At 44.4% G+C, this 17,573-nt stretch overlaps 1 protein-coding gene across 1 annotated transcript in view; it reads left to right on the top strand.

Annotated features, from left to right (window-relative positions):
- The window catches only part of PLPPR1 (phospholipid phosphatase related 1), a 195,178-nt gene extending 185,168 nt beyond the window's left edge, over positions 1 to 10,010 (top strand). Inside the window, exons 6-8 of the mRNA XM_058826070.1 lie at positions 6,292 to 6,468; positions 8,366 to 8,497; positions 9,766 to 10,010. Of these exons, the coding sequence (XP_058682053.1) occupies positions 6,292 to 6,468; positions 8,366 to 8,497; positions 9,766 to 9,798 (342 nt within the window). The 3' untranslated portion in view covers positions 9,799 to 10,010. The remainder of the gene's footprint in view (positions 1 to 6,291; positions 6,469 to 8,365; positions 8,498 to 9,765) is intronic.
- Positions 10,011 to 17,573: the final 7,563 nt, after the last annotated feature.

The raw sequence follows: 17,573 nt of genomic DNA, 5'->3' as shown, positions 1-17,573 counted from the left end.
ATTAAGGTGGACCGAGAGGTCCTTGTTTTTACTAAGACACACACCTCCTCTCGATCCATTGGCCAGGAAACAGACTCCTGTTTTATGCCTTTATTAGGACTCAGCTCGGGGGTGGGGGCCTGAGAGATCGCTTGCTCCCACACTGGCAGCTCCAAGGAGGAGGCAGAATTCAGCTTTGCAGTACACACTGCAGAGCTGGGGCTTCCATCCTCCTGAGAGTAGCCAGGAAGCCTGTTGTTCTGGCTCCTTGTCTAGGGTGGTCAGTCTTTTCCAGTCCTCTTTAGGTCATAGTGATGCAGAAAGATGGTTTCTAAGCAGGCTTAGGTGATGCAGGAAGACAATCTTTCATCATAGCTTGCTTTGATATGTTTCTTTGTCTTTTCATTCCTTTGTTAGCTCCTTGTTTTGGTGTCTTGCATGCCTTAGTTTGCATTTTACTCCGGCACACATCCCTCTGGGAGTTGCTTTGTTACATGTGGCACAGTCCCCATGGGAGCAGCTTTGGTACATAGTAACAGGGAAGTAAGGGAAAGTGTAGAGGTATGCTCTGTAAGAACTCTTAAAACACTTTAACAACTGGTAAGTAATTAACATTACTAACAACTATCAGAGTAAACAAGGGGTACAACAAACAAGGTTTACAAACGGGATAAGAACATTAACTGTACATAACTTAACACAGTATTTTAACTTGGGTGGATTTCTTGAGAAATTTTATTCATGACACAGAACCACTTTAAAAGTTAACAAAGGCTCCAGGTTGGTGGGTTCCTGGTACAACGAGAGCCTTTGGCACCCCTAACAGTCCATTTCCCTTATCTTCTGGACTTTGAGAGTTCAGCTGTTTTTGCAGACATTGCCATTTTCAGTGTCCCTCTGCCCTGCAGACAGCACCATAGATTTTTCCCAGCCACTGTTTGGGTTGGGTCTCCCCTGATGGGGAGAGAACGCCTCTTCCACTTCCTTGTGGCAGACCCCGTCCCCTCTGTCCCAGGGGACCCCTTGGGCCCTGCGGCTTTTCCCTCTTGGACCAGAAAAATTCTGCCATCACCTTTGCCTTTCCTCCTTGTGCCCACTCTATTTATCACACACTATATACCAGAGCCAGTCCCTGTCCTGCCACATTGTCCAAACAGCTCTTCCCCGCTCCAGTGCTCCCAGCGGGTACGGCCAGCAGCACCACAGGTGGCCAGGGCATCCCGCAGCCTCAGGGGGCCAGTGGCCACTGCCACCCCTGCCCGGAGCTAGCAGGGTCAGGCACTGCCCGGCGCTGAGTCCCAGCAGCCCCACAGGCCCCCAGCCTGTGGTCCCGCACTTCTGCGCCTGCTTCAACCATATCTCTCTACACTTCCCTTTAACCAATTCTGTTCCAACATTCCAACACGATCCATCCATCCCCTGGTGTCAAGACTCCTTCTTGACTCCCCTTATTGCCTCCCCTGGGCATAGAGTGTCAAGACCCCTTCTCAATTTTCCCTTATTGCCCCCTTTGGGATATATCCTTAATTACCTCTGAGAGAATGTGTAAACCAACTCCACATTCTTCCAAGGAATTCTTCAAAGTTATTTTGGGATCATCATCCCTTTTGCTGGGGCCCCCTCCTGGCTGTACCCTTGCAACCCTCCATGGGTGCCCTGTCAGCTTTACCTGTGCTACACTCCATGGGTGCCCTCCCAGGTTTTCTCCCCAAAGATCCCATTTTACTCACTGGTGAGTCCTTCCCTGTGGACTCTTCACAGACCCCCCCTGGTCTGCCACTCGTCTGCCTCCTGGACAGTCTCAGGAACCCAATCAATCGCCCAGTGCCAGCCACCACCAAGGGGAGCTGATCACCGAAACCGGGTGAGGCGCGCCTTCAGCTCTGCTTGCTACCAGCTGCCCCGGACGGTGGAAATATCCCGGACCGAGCCCCCAAAAATTGTCAGGAAAATTAATCCACAAACACCAGAGGTTTATGTCCAAAAAGGAGACAGAGGAGTCCTTTTACTTTATTCAAATAAAGGGAGAGGCCATTGGGCATTCCCCTGGGATCTCTCAAATTTTTGTAGGGTGCAGCCTCCTTTTTATCCTAATTTCCCGGCCGTATATCCCTTTCTCTCTTTCCCCGTAGGCTGAGGTACTTGAGAGGTACAGACTTACCAGAACGCCTAATACCTGAGATGCTGCCCCCCCTCCCCCCCTAATGCATAATCGCCTTCTTAATTTTTAACCCTTGTAGAATTTTATGGTGTTTCCCCAATGTCTCTTTCATCTTTCAGTGGAATCCATCCCATTATTTCTGTTATCTCTCAGTGATAGTTTCATTTTATCAGCAGACCCACAGCTTGTTTGTAAAGACAAACCCGTCATTACTCTCATTTTATAAATATATTATGAGATCTGGGAATCTCCTCCCTTCACTGAATCTCAAGTATCCTGTGCAGGTGACTCTAAACTCACTTGCTCATTACTCTGCTACTGAAAACATTCCCACTGTGACTGGTTTGGCTTTGTGGTTTTTTGGTGTTTGTTTTCATGTTTTTATTATCTGGGGTTTATATTTAATCAGCTATCTGGGGTTTATATTTAATCAACTAGACTTTTCTTTGTCACCTTCTAAGGAAGCAGAGGGGAACCCAAAGCATCACTTCTGTAATCTCTGCAGGTGGAAATGAATCTTGTATGCCTAAGTAGAGGAAGGAGAAAAGGGCTCCATACTTAAAAAAAAAAAACAAAAAAACAACAAAACTAAGAATGCCATCTAAAGAAGTTTTATCAATCTCCCAAAAAGATCACAGGAAGAGATGGCAGTCACTGTACCTAGTACAAGCTGCTGTGGGCTCACATGAATTTAAGTTCCTTTTCCAAGGAAAAAGAAATGGTTAGAAAAAGAGATCACATTCCTGGTTCCAGCATGAATCCAGCTGATGGGATGTCAATCCTGGTTTCAGCATCGATCCACTTGCATTGGCCCAGCCCATAAGATGTCCAGGGGGTCCTGGGGGCACTGCCTACGCTTGGGAGGATACCTTTTTATGGGCAGGTTTCCTCTCCCCAAAGATAGGTTTCTCACTTTCTCTGTTAATTAATTATCATATGCAGTCCATTCTTCCAGTCTCTCTGGAAATGGCTGGAGAGCTTCAGTGGTCTTGGGTGGTTTTAATCCCATCCTGTAGTCCATGCCCATTTCCTGTGCCATGTTGTAGCAGTTTGTCATAGAAAAATGCCTTATCTCTGGCCCCCCTTCTCCAGCCAAAACATGATATTTCTAATGGCTGTGTTAATAACAAGAATCCTTGGTTATTACCAACAATTCTTGTCTGTTATTACCAACAGTCCTTGGTTGGGTCCATGGCCATCCATTTATCATCCATTTATCAGTATTTGAGACATACACATTACCCCCTTATCTTCTGGGAGTCAAGAGCTCAAAAATACCTCACTTCGGACCCTTGTTTAGAGGACCCCAAGAGACTGGGTTTTAGTTATGGTAATTTTCCATCATAGCCACTATTTCAATCAGTAACTTTTTTTGAAGGTTCATTTAAGAAAAATATTAAAGCAACTGCTTGGGTTGTTATTCAGGCAGGAAAAATAAGTTTCCAAGGCTGTTCATTAAAAAGCAAGTACTTGTTAGACACCTGTTAGATATTGGGAACAGTGTTTCTGATACATTCAGTAGGGGCTTAGTCCAGGTGCAGTTTATCAGGGTCAAGGCTTAATGAGCATTTCCCAGCTCATAGTGCAACCAGGGAAGGGGGAGAGATGCACCTCTACAATCTAGCCCATGACTAAAGTCAGCTTCTCTGGGTCTCTGCATCTGGATATGAATCCCCCAAGATTTGGAAATGCTGAATAGCAGAGGACAATACAATAAATACCTGCTGTAATCCTGATCAATTCAGGTTCTTGGCACTATGAGCATTTGCACTGAGCATTGTTGTCAAAGGCTTTACTTCTCTTTTACTGTAGGAATCTCTGTGGTAAAAGAAAAGTTTTTCCAGAACACAGACTTTTGCAATATTGATATGAAATTTTGAATTTTCTAAGGAAAATAAACTGTCACAAATCTCCTCACTTTCTGCTGAAGGGACAAGACAGATTTCTTCCACTCTGCCTTTCTCATTATAGATATGTATACTAAATACATGCATATATTTGCATATATATATATATATATATATATATATATATAAAACATATAAATGTATATATCTATTTTAAACTTGCAGACCAAAAAAAAAGCCTCCTTGTCTATGATTTTGTCTCTGATAAAGATGGGAGAGGAATTACACTGGATAAAAGCTGCTGTCACACACTGCATATTGCTATATACATTGCTTGAGTGTACTGATAAGGTCACAGCAAAAAAGATGAACAGACAAATTATATAGATAAATAATGTGCAGTTTATTTTTTAATATGACATGTTCTAGACATGTTTTTATATTCACATCTTTCCTCCGCTCTGGTTTTGACATTTAGAGTTTTGTAAATATATTTACTCTATGGATAGCATTGTGGGAAATTTTCAAAAACACTTGCTGTGTGTAGTAAACCAAATGTTAAGTGGCTTTGACTGAGGTTTTGATCTCTTGCACAAAGCTCTGAAACCATGCTTTAATTGTGGGTAAACACTGTGAGAATCCTAAAAAAATATCTTGGCTTTTGGGCCTGGACAATAAAAATCAAGCTGCAGTGATAGGGAAGTCTGATCAGAATGGAGAAGCTCTCCCAGTTATTTCTGAACATAGCGTGTGACTTAGGAATGAACTGGAGCCCGCCTTCTGGGAAAACAGTTTATCTAAACTCCTCATGAAGGTTTAACAGAATTCCCTTAGCAATCTGTTCTCATCATTGATTACTGTCCTTGCTAAAATGTTCTTTTTACTACAAGTTTACATTTTCTTGCCAAGATATGTGAAACTCCAATAACAGATACTTCCCATCTGTGACAAAGTGAACCATCACATATGAGTAACCCAAAGGTCTAAATTCGTCTCATACCTGTAAGGAAACAAGCATGTGTGGGTTTTACCCTGCAGCTGGGGTTCACAGCTGTCGCAGCAGGACTGCAGCCGTACTTTGAAGAGGTGATGGGTTTTCCTTTGGACACAATGCAAGTAGTAGTGCTTTGATGGGGAACAAAAAAGCAATCCAGCTCCCTATTGCTCGATCGAATTGAGGAGAAGGGGTACATAGGGTGAAAGGGTGGGTGGTAATTATTCCTGCAGTGCCAATGATTCTATTTTTTTCCTACTGTTTCCAAAGAACCTTAATGTGAATTTTGGTGATAGGTGCAGTTTAACCTGCCAGCCAACATTGGGACAAGGTTGCCACCTAGTGCTCACCATTAGCTATCGTGAAACATCTGCTGCAGTCAGGTTCAGGTGTGAAAAACAAAGCAAGTAGGAACATCCCAAATTATTAAAGCTTTGGACATCATGCAGGCTTACATACTTGTTGGCTGAAAAGAATTTTAATGAATTTCTTTGTCATCAGGCTGAGTTTGCTTCATCTTTGTTGTTTTGTGGTTCTGGTACTAATGACAGACTGCTAACTGCGACCCACACATTTTCACTCTGTCAGAATGTATTAAAAAATTTCCAAACAAATCCACATGCCAGAAATATGTAGTGTTTGTTAAAAAATATTTGGAGAACAGTGGAACTTCATGATCTGGAGCTACATTCTCAAAAATCAACTTTGGTTTGAAAGAAACTGCTCTCATACTGTGTATTTCCTTTCATCTTGTAGGGAAAAAGGCTGGAATGGTTTCTCTCAGTGTTCTCTGTTCATTAAACTCAACACCATCTAGGCAACTGGAGCAGTTAATTTATAGAGATTCTAAGCACTTCATCTTCTGCACATTACAGTTTCTGCAGGAGTATAAGCATGAATTCCTGAGTCCCTTTGCAAACATTTAGTTGTGTGTATTCAGAGTGTACTTGCACAAAATCAGTAAAGTTAAGCCATTGCATTACTGCTCAGAAAAGGTCCCGTATGTAAATGCAAGAGGATATTTCACATCATTTAAGAATATTGGATTTGTACTCCTAAAAGTTCTCTGAATTACCTGAAATCTCTTCCTATGAAATCTTCCTGTGAAATCTCTTGTCTATTTCCCTATGCCTTTTTTTTTGTTTTGTTTTTTGTTTTTTGTTTTTTGTTTTAATGAATCATGGCATTTGTCACATCCTTGCTGATTTAGGATTTGTCTGGGTGGGAAAGATGCATTTCTGGTGGTTTGGTTTGCCCTTTCTTACAGAGGTACATCACAAGCACAATTTTTGTTTTGCCCTTTCTTACAGATGTACATCACAAGCACAATTAAAACAAAGAGTAGCAGGCTAGCCAAGCCTGTGCTGTGTCTGGGAACCCTGTGTGCTGCCTTCCTCACAGGGCTAAATCGAGTGTCTGAGTATCGAAACCACTGTTCAGATGTGATTGCAGGCTTCATCCTGGGGAGTGCTGTAGCCTTGTTTCTGGTAAGTCCATCAGTCCTTCTGTGTTCCTTTTAAAAATACCACAGCTTAGAAAAAAAGCCAAACAAAAAAACTAAACTAAAAAAATTTAATAACTTATAGCCTGGAAGATTTAATTCTAGCCCCATCTAATTAAAAGTATTATCAAAGAAAATCCTAATATGAAATCAGGTTCATACTAATTGATAAGTCTAATTTGGTAGCATTTGTACATTTTATGTTTCAATTATTTGAATTGCTCTACATGTTCTTACTTGATCTGTTCTGGAAAATGCTGCAAAAGGTGGTGTAGATTTCAGTAGCAAAAGGAGGGTGTGCTTGAGACTCCTTCTCTGTGTTGCAAAACCCCTCTGTGTGCCACACACAGGTAAAAATGTGAGGTACAGGGAGTTTTCTGGGGCTCTGAGCTGTGACCCTGGTTCTGCATTTTGTTTCAGACCATAAAGAAAGTGCAGTAGAAGGGAAGGTCAGGATAAATTCCCTTGGAGATAAAACTACCTCCCTTTGCCCCCTCACAGGATAGCCAAACAAACTAAAATATATCAAAGGCTTTCCCACAGAATCTAGGAAGAGCATCTCTCCAGACTCTGAGACTGGCTCTCCTGTAGGCTGTGTGGTTTAAATATCTTGTTTTAGTGGGAGGCCTCTTGCTGAGGATTTGGTCACACAGCAAGCAGTCCAAGTCATTCTCACTATTACCAAGAGATATGCCTGGTTCCATTTAATCAAAATATGCTTCAAAACTGTCCACTGCACAACAACAGACACTTTATCCCTGTAATCAGAAGGCATTAGGTTTCAAAGATCCCTTAAATCTTGATTGTCCTGTCATTGATTTTTTTTGTATTCCATACTTAAAAAAGCAACAACAACAAACCTTCAAGCATTATTTGTTCTTGTGTTAATTTCAGATAAAAAGACGTCTACAGCCTTTGACCTGAATCTTTTTGGCTATTCTAATGTGAATAAATTTTCTGGTTCCCACTGGGAAGGGCAGCTTAAATCTCACCCATGCAATTTAAGAGGCAGTTGACCCATCTATCAGGTTAGGACAGTGTCTGTGCTCCCAGTACCTGTTTGTGGCAGTGACAGCCTGTCCCCAGCTGTATTTTGACCTTGCAGACCTTCTGGCACCCTAAAAGTGTCACAACCTAAATTTCAGAGTGGATGTAGGGGTCTTCCCTGAGGGGTACTGTCAGATTCCTGCCACAGATCCTGCTGGCACAGGACCCACCCAGGCTGCAGCCTGCTTCTTGCTCAGGTCTCTGGAAGTGAAGGGGAACAGCCAGCAAGGAGCTGGCTGCAGAAATCACTCCACCAGCAAACGTGTCAGCTCCTGTGTACGTTTTCCTTTCCATGTCCTAAAGCTACCCACTGCAGTGCATGGTTACTCTTACTGGCATCACCATCACCATGTGGGTGCTGTGAGTCTCGTCATGCATAAGGGAGGGATTTGTGGGATAAACACCACAGCAGTGTTGCTGGAAGCTTGCAGGAATGGTGCTAAGTGGTGCCATCCAGATAGGAGGGAGATTCAGACATCCACAGAGCTGTGTTCACTGTTTGGAAGTGACAAAGTCAGACTCTTAAGGGAGTATTTGGCCAGTAAAGGGTATCATTCAGGTAATCTGTGGTTCTGGGATGATAAGGCATACATGGGGGTCCCTGCTGTCTCCAGTGTGAAATGTAAAAAGGCTGAGAATGGTTCATCACCAAGGCAGTCCATCATGCCCAGCCATGTCAGTAAACACACTGCTGCCTAAGGATGAGACAGATGATGCCTTGAAGCCAAACCCAGGTTAATTTCTTTCAATTGTGCCCCACATGGTAATTCCCCCTCCAGGTTTTCCTGGGGATGGAACACACTGGACTCACTCCGGTTTTTTTCTGCATTACACAGGGGATATGTGTTGTCCATAACTTTAAGGGCAGTCATGCAACTCCTTCTAAACCGAAGCCTGAAGACCCGAGAGGAATGCCACTAATGGCTTTCCCCAGGGTGGAAAGTCCTCTGGAGACACTGAGTGCACAGGTACTGTAAACCTCTTACCCAGACCATCACCAAGCATATTTTCTGTTGCATCAGAGTAAAAAGTAGTTTTGTACCTGACTACACATGCCTCATTTTAAACCCATTGAAAAGAGTGAATCGGCATCATGGCAGAGTTTGTTTTAAGTCATTTATCCCTGAAACTACCAAAAACTGTAGATCTTCTGCTCCTATACATGTCCACAGCTAAAGAAGTAGGATTTCACATGCCTCACAAACTTTTGCTTAGAAGAATAGAAAACTGAGAGAAAAGTAAAACTAATTCTGCCTAATTACATTCCAGAAAACTTTTGGGATATATGAAGGATTTACCCTTTCCTGAGGATAAACTAGTCTGTCCTCAAAAATAATACAGAGGTTAGGTTTTTTATCCTTATTACTGTTCAGTATCTTGTATAATAAAAAAAAAATCATATACTTTTTTCTATCTCTAAGTCATCAGAAGAGAAATTATTAGCATTCTTTCTAGCCTGCAAAAAATAGCTGGTGGGAACAACAATATTGATAGTGTTTTTGTTTAAACTACTAACTTTGGCTTGTGTTAGCATAAATGCTTCATACTCAGTCCTTTCAAAACAGACAAGTAAATGTAACCCAAGAAATTCTGGGAACAAGGAGAAACTAGTTTATGAGTTGTCTGAAATACACTGGTGTAATTTATTTGGTCTTTAAATTGTACTTCCTTTATTAGATGGCCTGTCACTTATGATGTGTGGCAAGATCAACAGCGACTTTTGCTAAACTCTTTGTGAAATAAACTGAAAAGAGGAATTTAAAAATAAAATGTTTCTAGTTTCTGAAAGTACTTTGCTTAATTGAAGAGTCAGTTTTGATTAGGCAAAGATTTACTGGAAGACTTTCCACTAAATCTGCAGAACTGTGTACATTAGATGCCCTCTCAATAGGTTTATAGTCCAGAAACTAAGTGCTACCTACTTATATATCCACATTTTTTTGTGTAGACAGGATGGCTGAGCAGGTGAAAATATTCATGAGCTGTGAGAAAAATGTTTTCCAGTCAGCTGTTTATAGCTACTGGACTGTGAAGTGCAGGTAGACACTGGACTTTAACGGTTGATGTCCACGAGAAATCAACAAGCTAATTTTCTTAAATTATAATCTTTGACTATACATCTACAATGCAAGTTTTTTTAGCGAGGGTTTTTCCCATTGCTTTTGCACACTAGTAAGGTATGTCAGTGCCAGACTGTTGTATACAAACATTCATGTGTTTGCCTTTTCCTCTGCAGAATCACTCTGCCTCTATGACTGAAGTAACCTGAGATGGGAGATCGGCAGCTGAAGCTATTTTTTACTACCCTCCAGTAAATTCTCCAAGACACACAGTTACTAAATGTCTAACTGTGATAACCAGTATTATGTTATGTCTAGTTAGAGGCTAATGTTTTGTACTTTTTTTGTATGAGGAAGTGATGTAGCTTGCCCTGATTTTTTGTCAGCTTTAATATTATTATGCCGGACTTCAAAAGCAAAATGGAAAAATAACAAAAAAAAAACCCCTTACCTTGTTTAAAGTGTGCACTGAGGAACTACATCTATGGAATTGTTGATGTTGTTATGTGATATTTGTACACAATTTTTTTTCTTCTCAGTTTTGAATTTATTTATCTTGGAGGAAAAAAAATTCACTTTTACCTTTTCTTACCATAAGAAGTGCTGGGTCAGATTCTCATCTGAGTAAACTCAGCATGGATATGAAGTATTTGCATATATTTAATTCACATTAAAATAACAGCAATCAGGAATCTAACCTGAATGATACTATCAACAAGGAACAAAAACCCATCCTTGATCCAGTGAGTTACTTAAGTGTTCCCTAGGAGTCAATGGACTTCAGTTACCACCCCATTCCCAGACTAGAAGCATGTCCTTAAGCACCTCACTGAATCAAAGCCTGATTGTTCTGGTGTGGGTGATTGTGCCAGTTATTGAAGAATAACTAAAACAACATCCTTGGTCTGCAGTACCGACTGAACATCAAAATTTATAGTAGTAGCTGATAGCATGTGAGCTGACTATATAATCTCCCTAGATCCTCATTCCTCTCTGAACCCCAGCTAAAGCTCCCAGTGAAACCTGGCTTCAGGAACTGACTATGGGGATATACAGCCACCACTGTGGGGCTGAGGCTGCGCTTTAAGTGTTTCATCACTTCATCATAGATTTGTGAGGTAACTAGTGACACTGGTGCAAAGGAAAAGTGACACCACTCCTTCACCAGGGCAGCATTCCTTGACATTCAGATTGGCATAGCCAAGAAGCCAGTTTTGCTGCCCAAAATGTATTTTTTTTTTCCTGAGGGGCTTTGACCAGAGGCAGGGAAGGCAGGAAGGCAGGCAGGGAAGATGGGAGGAAGGAAGGGAGGCAGGCAGGAAGGCAGGCAGGGAAGACGGGAGGCAGGCAGGAAGGCAGGCAGGGAAGACAGGGAAGACAGGGAGGGAAGACAGGGAGGGAAGACAGGGAGGGAGGGAAGACAGGGAGGGAGGGAAGACAGGGAGGGAGGAAGGGAGGGAGGGAGGGAGGGAGGGAGGGAGGGAGGGAGGGAGGGAGGGAGGGAGGGAGGGAGGGAGGGAGGGAGGGAGGGAGGGAGGGAGGGAGGGAGGGAGGGAGGGAGGGAGGGAGGAAGGGAGGAAGGGAGGAAGGGAGGAAGGGAGGAAGGGAGGAAGGGAGGAAGGGAGGAAGGAAGGAAGGAAGGAAGGAAGGAAGGAAGGAAGGAAGGAAGGAAGGAAGGAAGGAAGGAAGGAAGGAAGGAAGGAAGGAAGGAAGGAAGGAAGGAAGGAAGGAAGGAAGGAAGGAAGGAAGGAAGGAAGGAAGGAAGGAAGGAAGGAAGGAAGGAAGGAAGGAAGGAAGGAAGGAAGGAAGGAAGTCTGTAGTAGCCATCTGCATTTCCTTGTAAATTCTGCCATACAGAATGTATATCAAAACTGCTACTTTACAAGTTAACAGCTTGGTCTAAGCATTATAAAGACAATTGAGTATTGGTTGGGAATGAGAAGAACCACAAAAAAAAAAAAAAAAGCCCATTTAAAATGGTCAGAACTGGGGCAAAGGCTTCATTAAATGACTTTTCACTGTTTCTAGGATTTTCCTTCATCTCATTTTTCTAGCATGGTGATAACTAATGTGTGTCTTCTTAAAAGAATGGAGCCTCTGTACTTTTACTGGAATGTTTACCTCACATTTCCATGTTGGCTCTTCTTGGCTTTTTTTGTATATTTTTTCCAAAACAGAAGCAAAAAAAAATTATCAAAAAAGCAAACGTGAGCCAGTTTTTCATTTGCATATGACACAGAAAATCTGGAATATCTGTGTCTGGTCTTGTGGTATTTATTCCTTCTTCTGACTCTGCTGATGCCTGTTTCTGGTTTAGGAATATAAGGATCAGACTTGGGCCATGCTTTCTGTGGCCATGAGGAACCTTTGCTATGTGTTTTGGACCCTCACTACAGCTATAATCAAAATTCCAAAATTCTGTTCTGAATCATCTTGTTAAGAAATACCCTCCCAAGCTGGCCTTTTCACACTTTCTTCTGATCTTCACTACTATCTTGGCCTAAAACAAAGAAAGGGGTTTTATTTATTTATTTATTTATAACTCAGTTCAATGGAAGAGACAAACCTTTAAAAGTCCAGGGATAAAGTAATTAAACACCTAGAAATCTTGTCCTACCAGGGCATAGGTGCTGTGTGCAAGACTTGATGTTATTTCAGATTTCTGCTCTTTCAGTTTGTTACAAACAGTTTTCTGCATCTCAAACATCCACATATGATCTTCCCTTGTATTCCAGTCCCTGCAGCTTCCTGTGCTGATAGAAACATGAGGTCTGTACCTCCAAGGGACTGGTATGTCTGAGATCAGGGAAATGACAATTTGACTAAACTCAGACACTGCAAAACACAGGACAAGTTGCTGCCAAGCTCCTTTCTTGCCTGCCCCAATTCCCAGTCCTGTTTTTCACTCTGTTCTGATCACATTACATGAGCTATGAAAGTTACGTCCTGGGAAAGACACAGAAAGGGGTTGCTGCTGGAGATGAATAGATAACATGAACACAGCTCAAGGTGTGATGAAAGGAAGAGAGCACTTTATTTCTTCTCCCAGAATTTATAGGTTTCTGACCACAGCCAGGGATTGTGGTCAGGATAACACTTTCCCAACTGCACTGGCCGTGAGAGATGTCCATCAAAAGATGTGTATCAGAAAGTATGTACACATATCTATGTTTACAATTACTGTCCTGGACAAGTCTTTAGAGAACTATGTCAGCAAGCTCAGAAGCTGAGTTTTCAGGGCAACATCTCACCCTTTCTGGTTTTAACAAAAAGAAAAGAAAAATGAACAAAGAAGCTAGCAACATTCTAAACAATCAAAAGGAAAAATAATAGAAAAATAAACAATGCTCCATACAATCAGAAGGCTGTAATTTCAGGGTGGTATCTCACCCTTCCATTATTACAAAAAACAAACAAAAAAAAAAAGTGAAAACATCAATACCTGCTTGTGGATGGCTCTCAATTGATCACAGAGGCAGAATCCATGACCAAATTGAAAGGTGCCTGGGAAAACTTCTGAAATGCTATGAGAGCAGCCCGTAATTTTACCAATTGGGCTGATGCAGCCTCACGACTCTCCAAAACCAGCCACTCAGATTCATCCTTCCAGGTAGCAATGGCCTTTCCAGTCCTCCCCGAACCATCAGTAAAGACAGTGGGTCCTTGCACAGGCCCCTAACTATGTTTGGGCTGCAAAGAAAATTCAGTAAAGTTTGCCACTTTCTGTGGCTGACAGGGCAGGAAAAACCTCTTCCAAGACATGCAAGGGATTGGACTGCTCATCATTTCATTGGCCAATGATACCTGTGGAATGCAAATCTAGAGTGGTAATGAAATACAGTGACATCAATGGAAAGATCAATGCGATAAACTGATGAGCAGAAACTGCTCGCAGAACCTCCTCTAGCACCTGTTGTGCCTCTGGGGTCAGTGTCGGAGGTGACTTTAAATCAGAGTCCCCCTTTAACATACCAAACAAGGGAGACAGTTGTGTTGTGGTCAGTCCCAAACAGGGATGCAACCATGTAAAAACAAATTTCTGGACATTATTCAGTGTCTGCACTGAATGCAAAAATTGCACCTCCTAATGTTGGACTGTTCATTCCAAAATTTTTTTTTTTTTTTTTTTTTTTTTTTTTTTTTTTTTTTTTTTTGACCCTCAAATAATTTTAGGGAGGTTGTTCTGAACCTTTTCTGGAGTCACTTGCAACCCATGAGAAGGCAAGGCAGGGAACAGCTGAGGCTCTATCCGCTGCAATTCATCCTGGATGGGTGCAGCCACCACGACGTCATCCATATAAGGATAGAGACAAGCAGCAGGAAACTGTGAACTCCAGAGAGGGCTAGAGCCCCATACCATCGCCAAATGGCCAGTGAATTTCACATGCCTTGTGGCAAAATCTCCGTTGATATCTCTGTGTGGGCTCAGCATTATTGATAGCTGGCACCAGAAAGGCAAATTTCGGTCTGTCATTGGGATGCAAAGGAATTGTAAAGAAACAATCCTTCCGATCCACAATGAGGACTAGCCAATCAGCAGGAAGCATGGCAGGTGAAGGCATGCTAGCCTGCAACATCCCCATGCTTTCCATCATAGCAGTAACTTTCTGGAGGTCTTGTAGCAACCTCCATTTCCCAGACTTCTTCTTGATACAGAAAACAGGAATGTCCCAGGGACTGGTCAAAGGCTCCAGATGACCCTGGTCCAACTGTTCCTGCAGCAATTCACAGAGGGTGACTAGTCTATCATGAGGGAGGACAACAGAGTCTGCTGAACAAAGAGTCTGTCTCAATTTCTTCTTTGCGTTGAATGTGTTAGCATCGAGTCCAAGGGTCACTCCGGGGACCAGTCGGCAAACCTGACAATTGTGATGTCCGCACCAGTGTCAAGAAGCCCGCGGAGGCTAACCTCTGACAGCATCTCACCAAGGATGGACAGGGTGCAGACCCGTTCAGGATGACCCTTGGCCGTCAGAACAGCAGTCCAGTGAACATGTGGTGGCCCAGGGAACCCGAAGCCGCCATCTCCCCGCAGCTGATCTTCCACTCTGCGAACACAAGACTCAAAAGGCACAAGTTGAGCAAAAGGCAAATTGAGTGCTGCAGCAGTAAGAACAGTCATCTGACGGGGGGAAAGTCCACAGGCCAGCCGAAGAGGCTCCAGCAGCGTGGGACCCTTTGTCTGTGGAGGCCACTAGCTTCGCCCCTGTGGCATCACCACCCGAGCCAATAGTAACCAGCTCAGGACCCTGATCCACCATGACCATAGGCGGCAGCAGGGGCAACTCCTCCCCAGCCACAGGCTCGGGCGATGCCCAGGAACCCGAGGCGGGGCAAGGTGGAGCCAGCTAGGCACAGCCCGCCTCCAGCGCCGGGGGAGAGCATGGCGCTGGTAGAGGCAGGACCCGCGGAGCTGCGGCACCGTCCCGCTCCGCTGCCAGGGGACATCCCAGGCTCGCAGGAGGGGAAACCCGCATCATGGGGCCGGCAGAACTCAGCCCAGCGTCCGCACCACTCGCAGCACCCATCCCCACACACCACGAATCCGGTGCGGGGGGCAGCAACGCTTGGAATCGCCCCTAACAGCGCTTCCTCAGGGGCGCAAGGTCCAAGAAGCAGCACCAGTTGCACCTCCACTGGAACAGTGTGCGCATGCGCAGCCACCAGCATGGAGCCTGGGCTCACCCCCACCGCGGGGCAGGGCACAGCCCAGCCACAACAGGGACACAGGACCATCCCTGATGCATCCCCCAGGGGTGGCGCCACCCCCCTTTCAGGCAGCCCCTCATCGGTCTGCGCCGGGAGGACGCACAGAGGAGGCGACCTCACCCCAGGCTTATGCCGCTGGGGTACTGGACGAGGCGGGGTTACACCCACTGGTTCTGCAACACCCCCGATGGCCCGCTGGCAAGGATCCAACCCTGCCCCAGGCTTATGCCTCCGGGGCACCGGCCGAGGCGGGGTTACGCCCACCACCTCCACAGTGCCCCCGTTCAACCTGCTGGGGGCCCCGGCGATCCCGGGGGAGCCAACCTTGGGACCTGAGACACAGCTGCCCCCCAGCTCCACATCACCAGGGGAGATGGAGAGCCCTGCCCCACGCCCACAGCCAGAGTTGGAGTAAGAGCCAGACCTCTCATCCAGGGCAGAGAAAGCAGCTACTGATCGGGCACAAGTGGACACGCAGCTGTTCAGAGCACGATCACACTTCTGCCAGATCTGCAGCAACCAGGTCATAAGGTACCACCATAGCCCAGACCAGGCAATTGCCTAATGTATCCCAAGATGGCTTTGAAGAAACCGCCTCAACCACAGGGAAAAACCTTCAGCTCTTCCCCAAGTATACAATTGCTGAAAGTCAGCATCTGAAACATCAGTCTGTTTCTGGTCAAAGACAGCACGCCACTCACCCACAACCAGGGCCTCTGCAGGAGAAACCCCAAAAGCAGCCTTGGCCCAGGGTCAGAGAGTGTCATCTGCAACACACATCAGGGGACACCAGATGTTGCTGCTGGAGATGAATAGATAACACGAACACAGCTCGAGGTGTGATGAAAGGAAGAGAGCACTTTATTTCTTCTCCCAGAATTTATAGGTTTCTGACCACAGCCAGGGATTGTGGTCAGGATAACACTTTCCCAACCGCACTGGCCGTGAGAGATGTCCATCAAAAGACGTATATCAGAAAGTATGTACACATACCTATGTGTACAATTACTGTCCTGGACAAGTCTTTAGAGAACTATGTCAGCAAGCTCAGAAGCTGAGTTTTCAGGGTGACAGAAAGGGGAATGAGCACAAAGTGCAACTACAACTGAATGTATATGTGTTTTCCTACATAGTATGTGTTAAAGAGGAAACAAGAGATGCAGATATCTCTGCTTTTGATGGAAGGATATAATTGCATGAAAAAATAACTTTAATTCATTGCTGCCAAATAGCCTTTGAAGCCAGCAAGATGACAGAGTTAGCCATTTGTCACATCGTGGTTTCCCATAGCCACAGGGGAGAGATTAGTGAACATTCAGCCTTCCATGGTGATCAGTGAAACATCCCCCCATTCACCCCACAGTGGAACATGTAGGTGTACACCTACACTATTCTGTAACTCTCCAAGAGTCAAAAGGAGAAAAGAAAGCATTTCTTAAAATTGCTTCAGAGCTTTTAAGAAGAAAGCTGCACTTTAGAAGTTTGCGCAGTTAAGAAACTGAGTGCTGTAACACACAAAAGCAGCAGTGCCTGAGTGTGCTTCATGCATCTGCACGCTGAAAGAAACCAGGGAAGCAAGTGTTCAGGGCATGGAGTGGTACAACCAGGACATTTCTAGATTATTCCCAGAAAAATCACGGACTCTCAACCTTACTGGAAACAACTTGTTTCATAGAAAACACTCATAGAATATCATGCATTTCTCAGGCTATTTTCTTGTCCTCCTGACTTCACTGCTTCCCTCCTCTGATTACAAGCAAACCTGCATCTTAGATGGGAAGAAAAACTAACACCCTTAGAACTTAAAACACTTAAAGAACTTAAAAACATGGCCCTTAAAAGACATTAGGGAATTCAACAAGATGTCTCAGTAGCAGACGATTTTATAGAGCTGTTGGAGACTTCACCATTACTAAGTGAAAAGATTTCAATGAACTTCTATTAGTGAAATTCACAGATCTCACCCCAACCAGAGGGCTCTGCTGCTGCCTGCAGCACAAGTCAGGCACAGGAATGCTCCACGGGGGGACTCACTGCTGCCAAATGATTTTCATGTTCAGGGGCAGCTCTACAGCTGTGAGTTCATCAGTCTGGGTCCTGTCTTTCATGGGGGTGGAACAGAAACCCAGCACGTCCCCAGCACGGCACATCCGGTGCAACTAGGAGTTGGGGACAGCATGTCCCAGCTCTGCTGCCAGCCGGGCCAGCAGGCAACGCTTCAGCCTGTTCTCCTGCAGGGGAGTCTGTGCAAGTCCTCAGGAAGAGAGGGCCCAAA

The sequence above is a fragment of the Poecile atricapillus genome, chromosome Z, assembly GCF_030490865.1.
Source record: "Poecile atricapillus isolate bPoeAtr1 chromosome Z, bPoeAtr1.hap1, whole genome shotgun sequence".
Lineage (NCBI taxonomy): Eukaryota > Metazoa > Chordata > Aves > Passeriformes > Paridae > Poecile > Poecile atricapillus.
The sequence above is the reverse complement of the archived record's forward strand: the minus strand, read 5'-3'. Positions and strand labels throughout refer to the sequence as shown.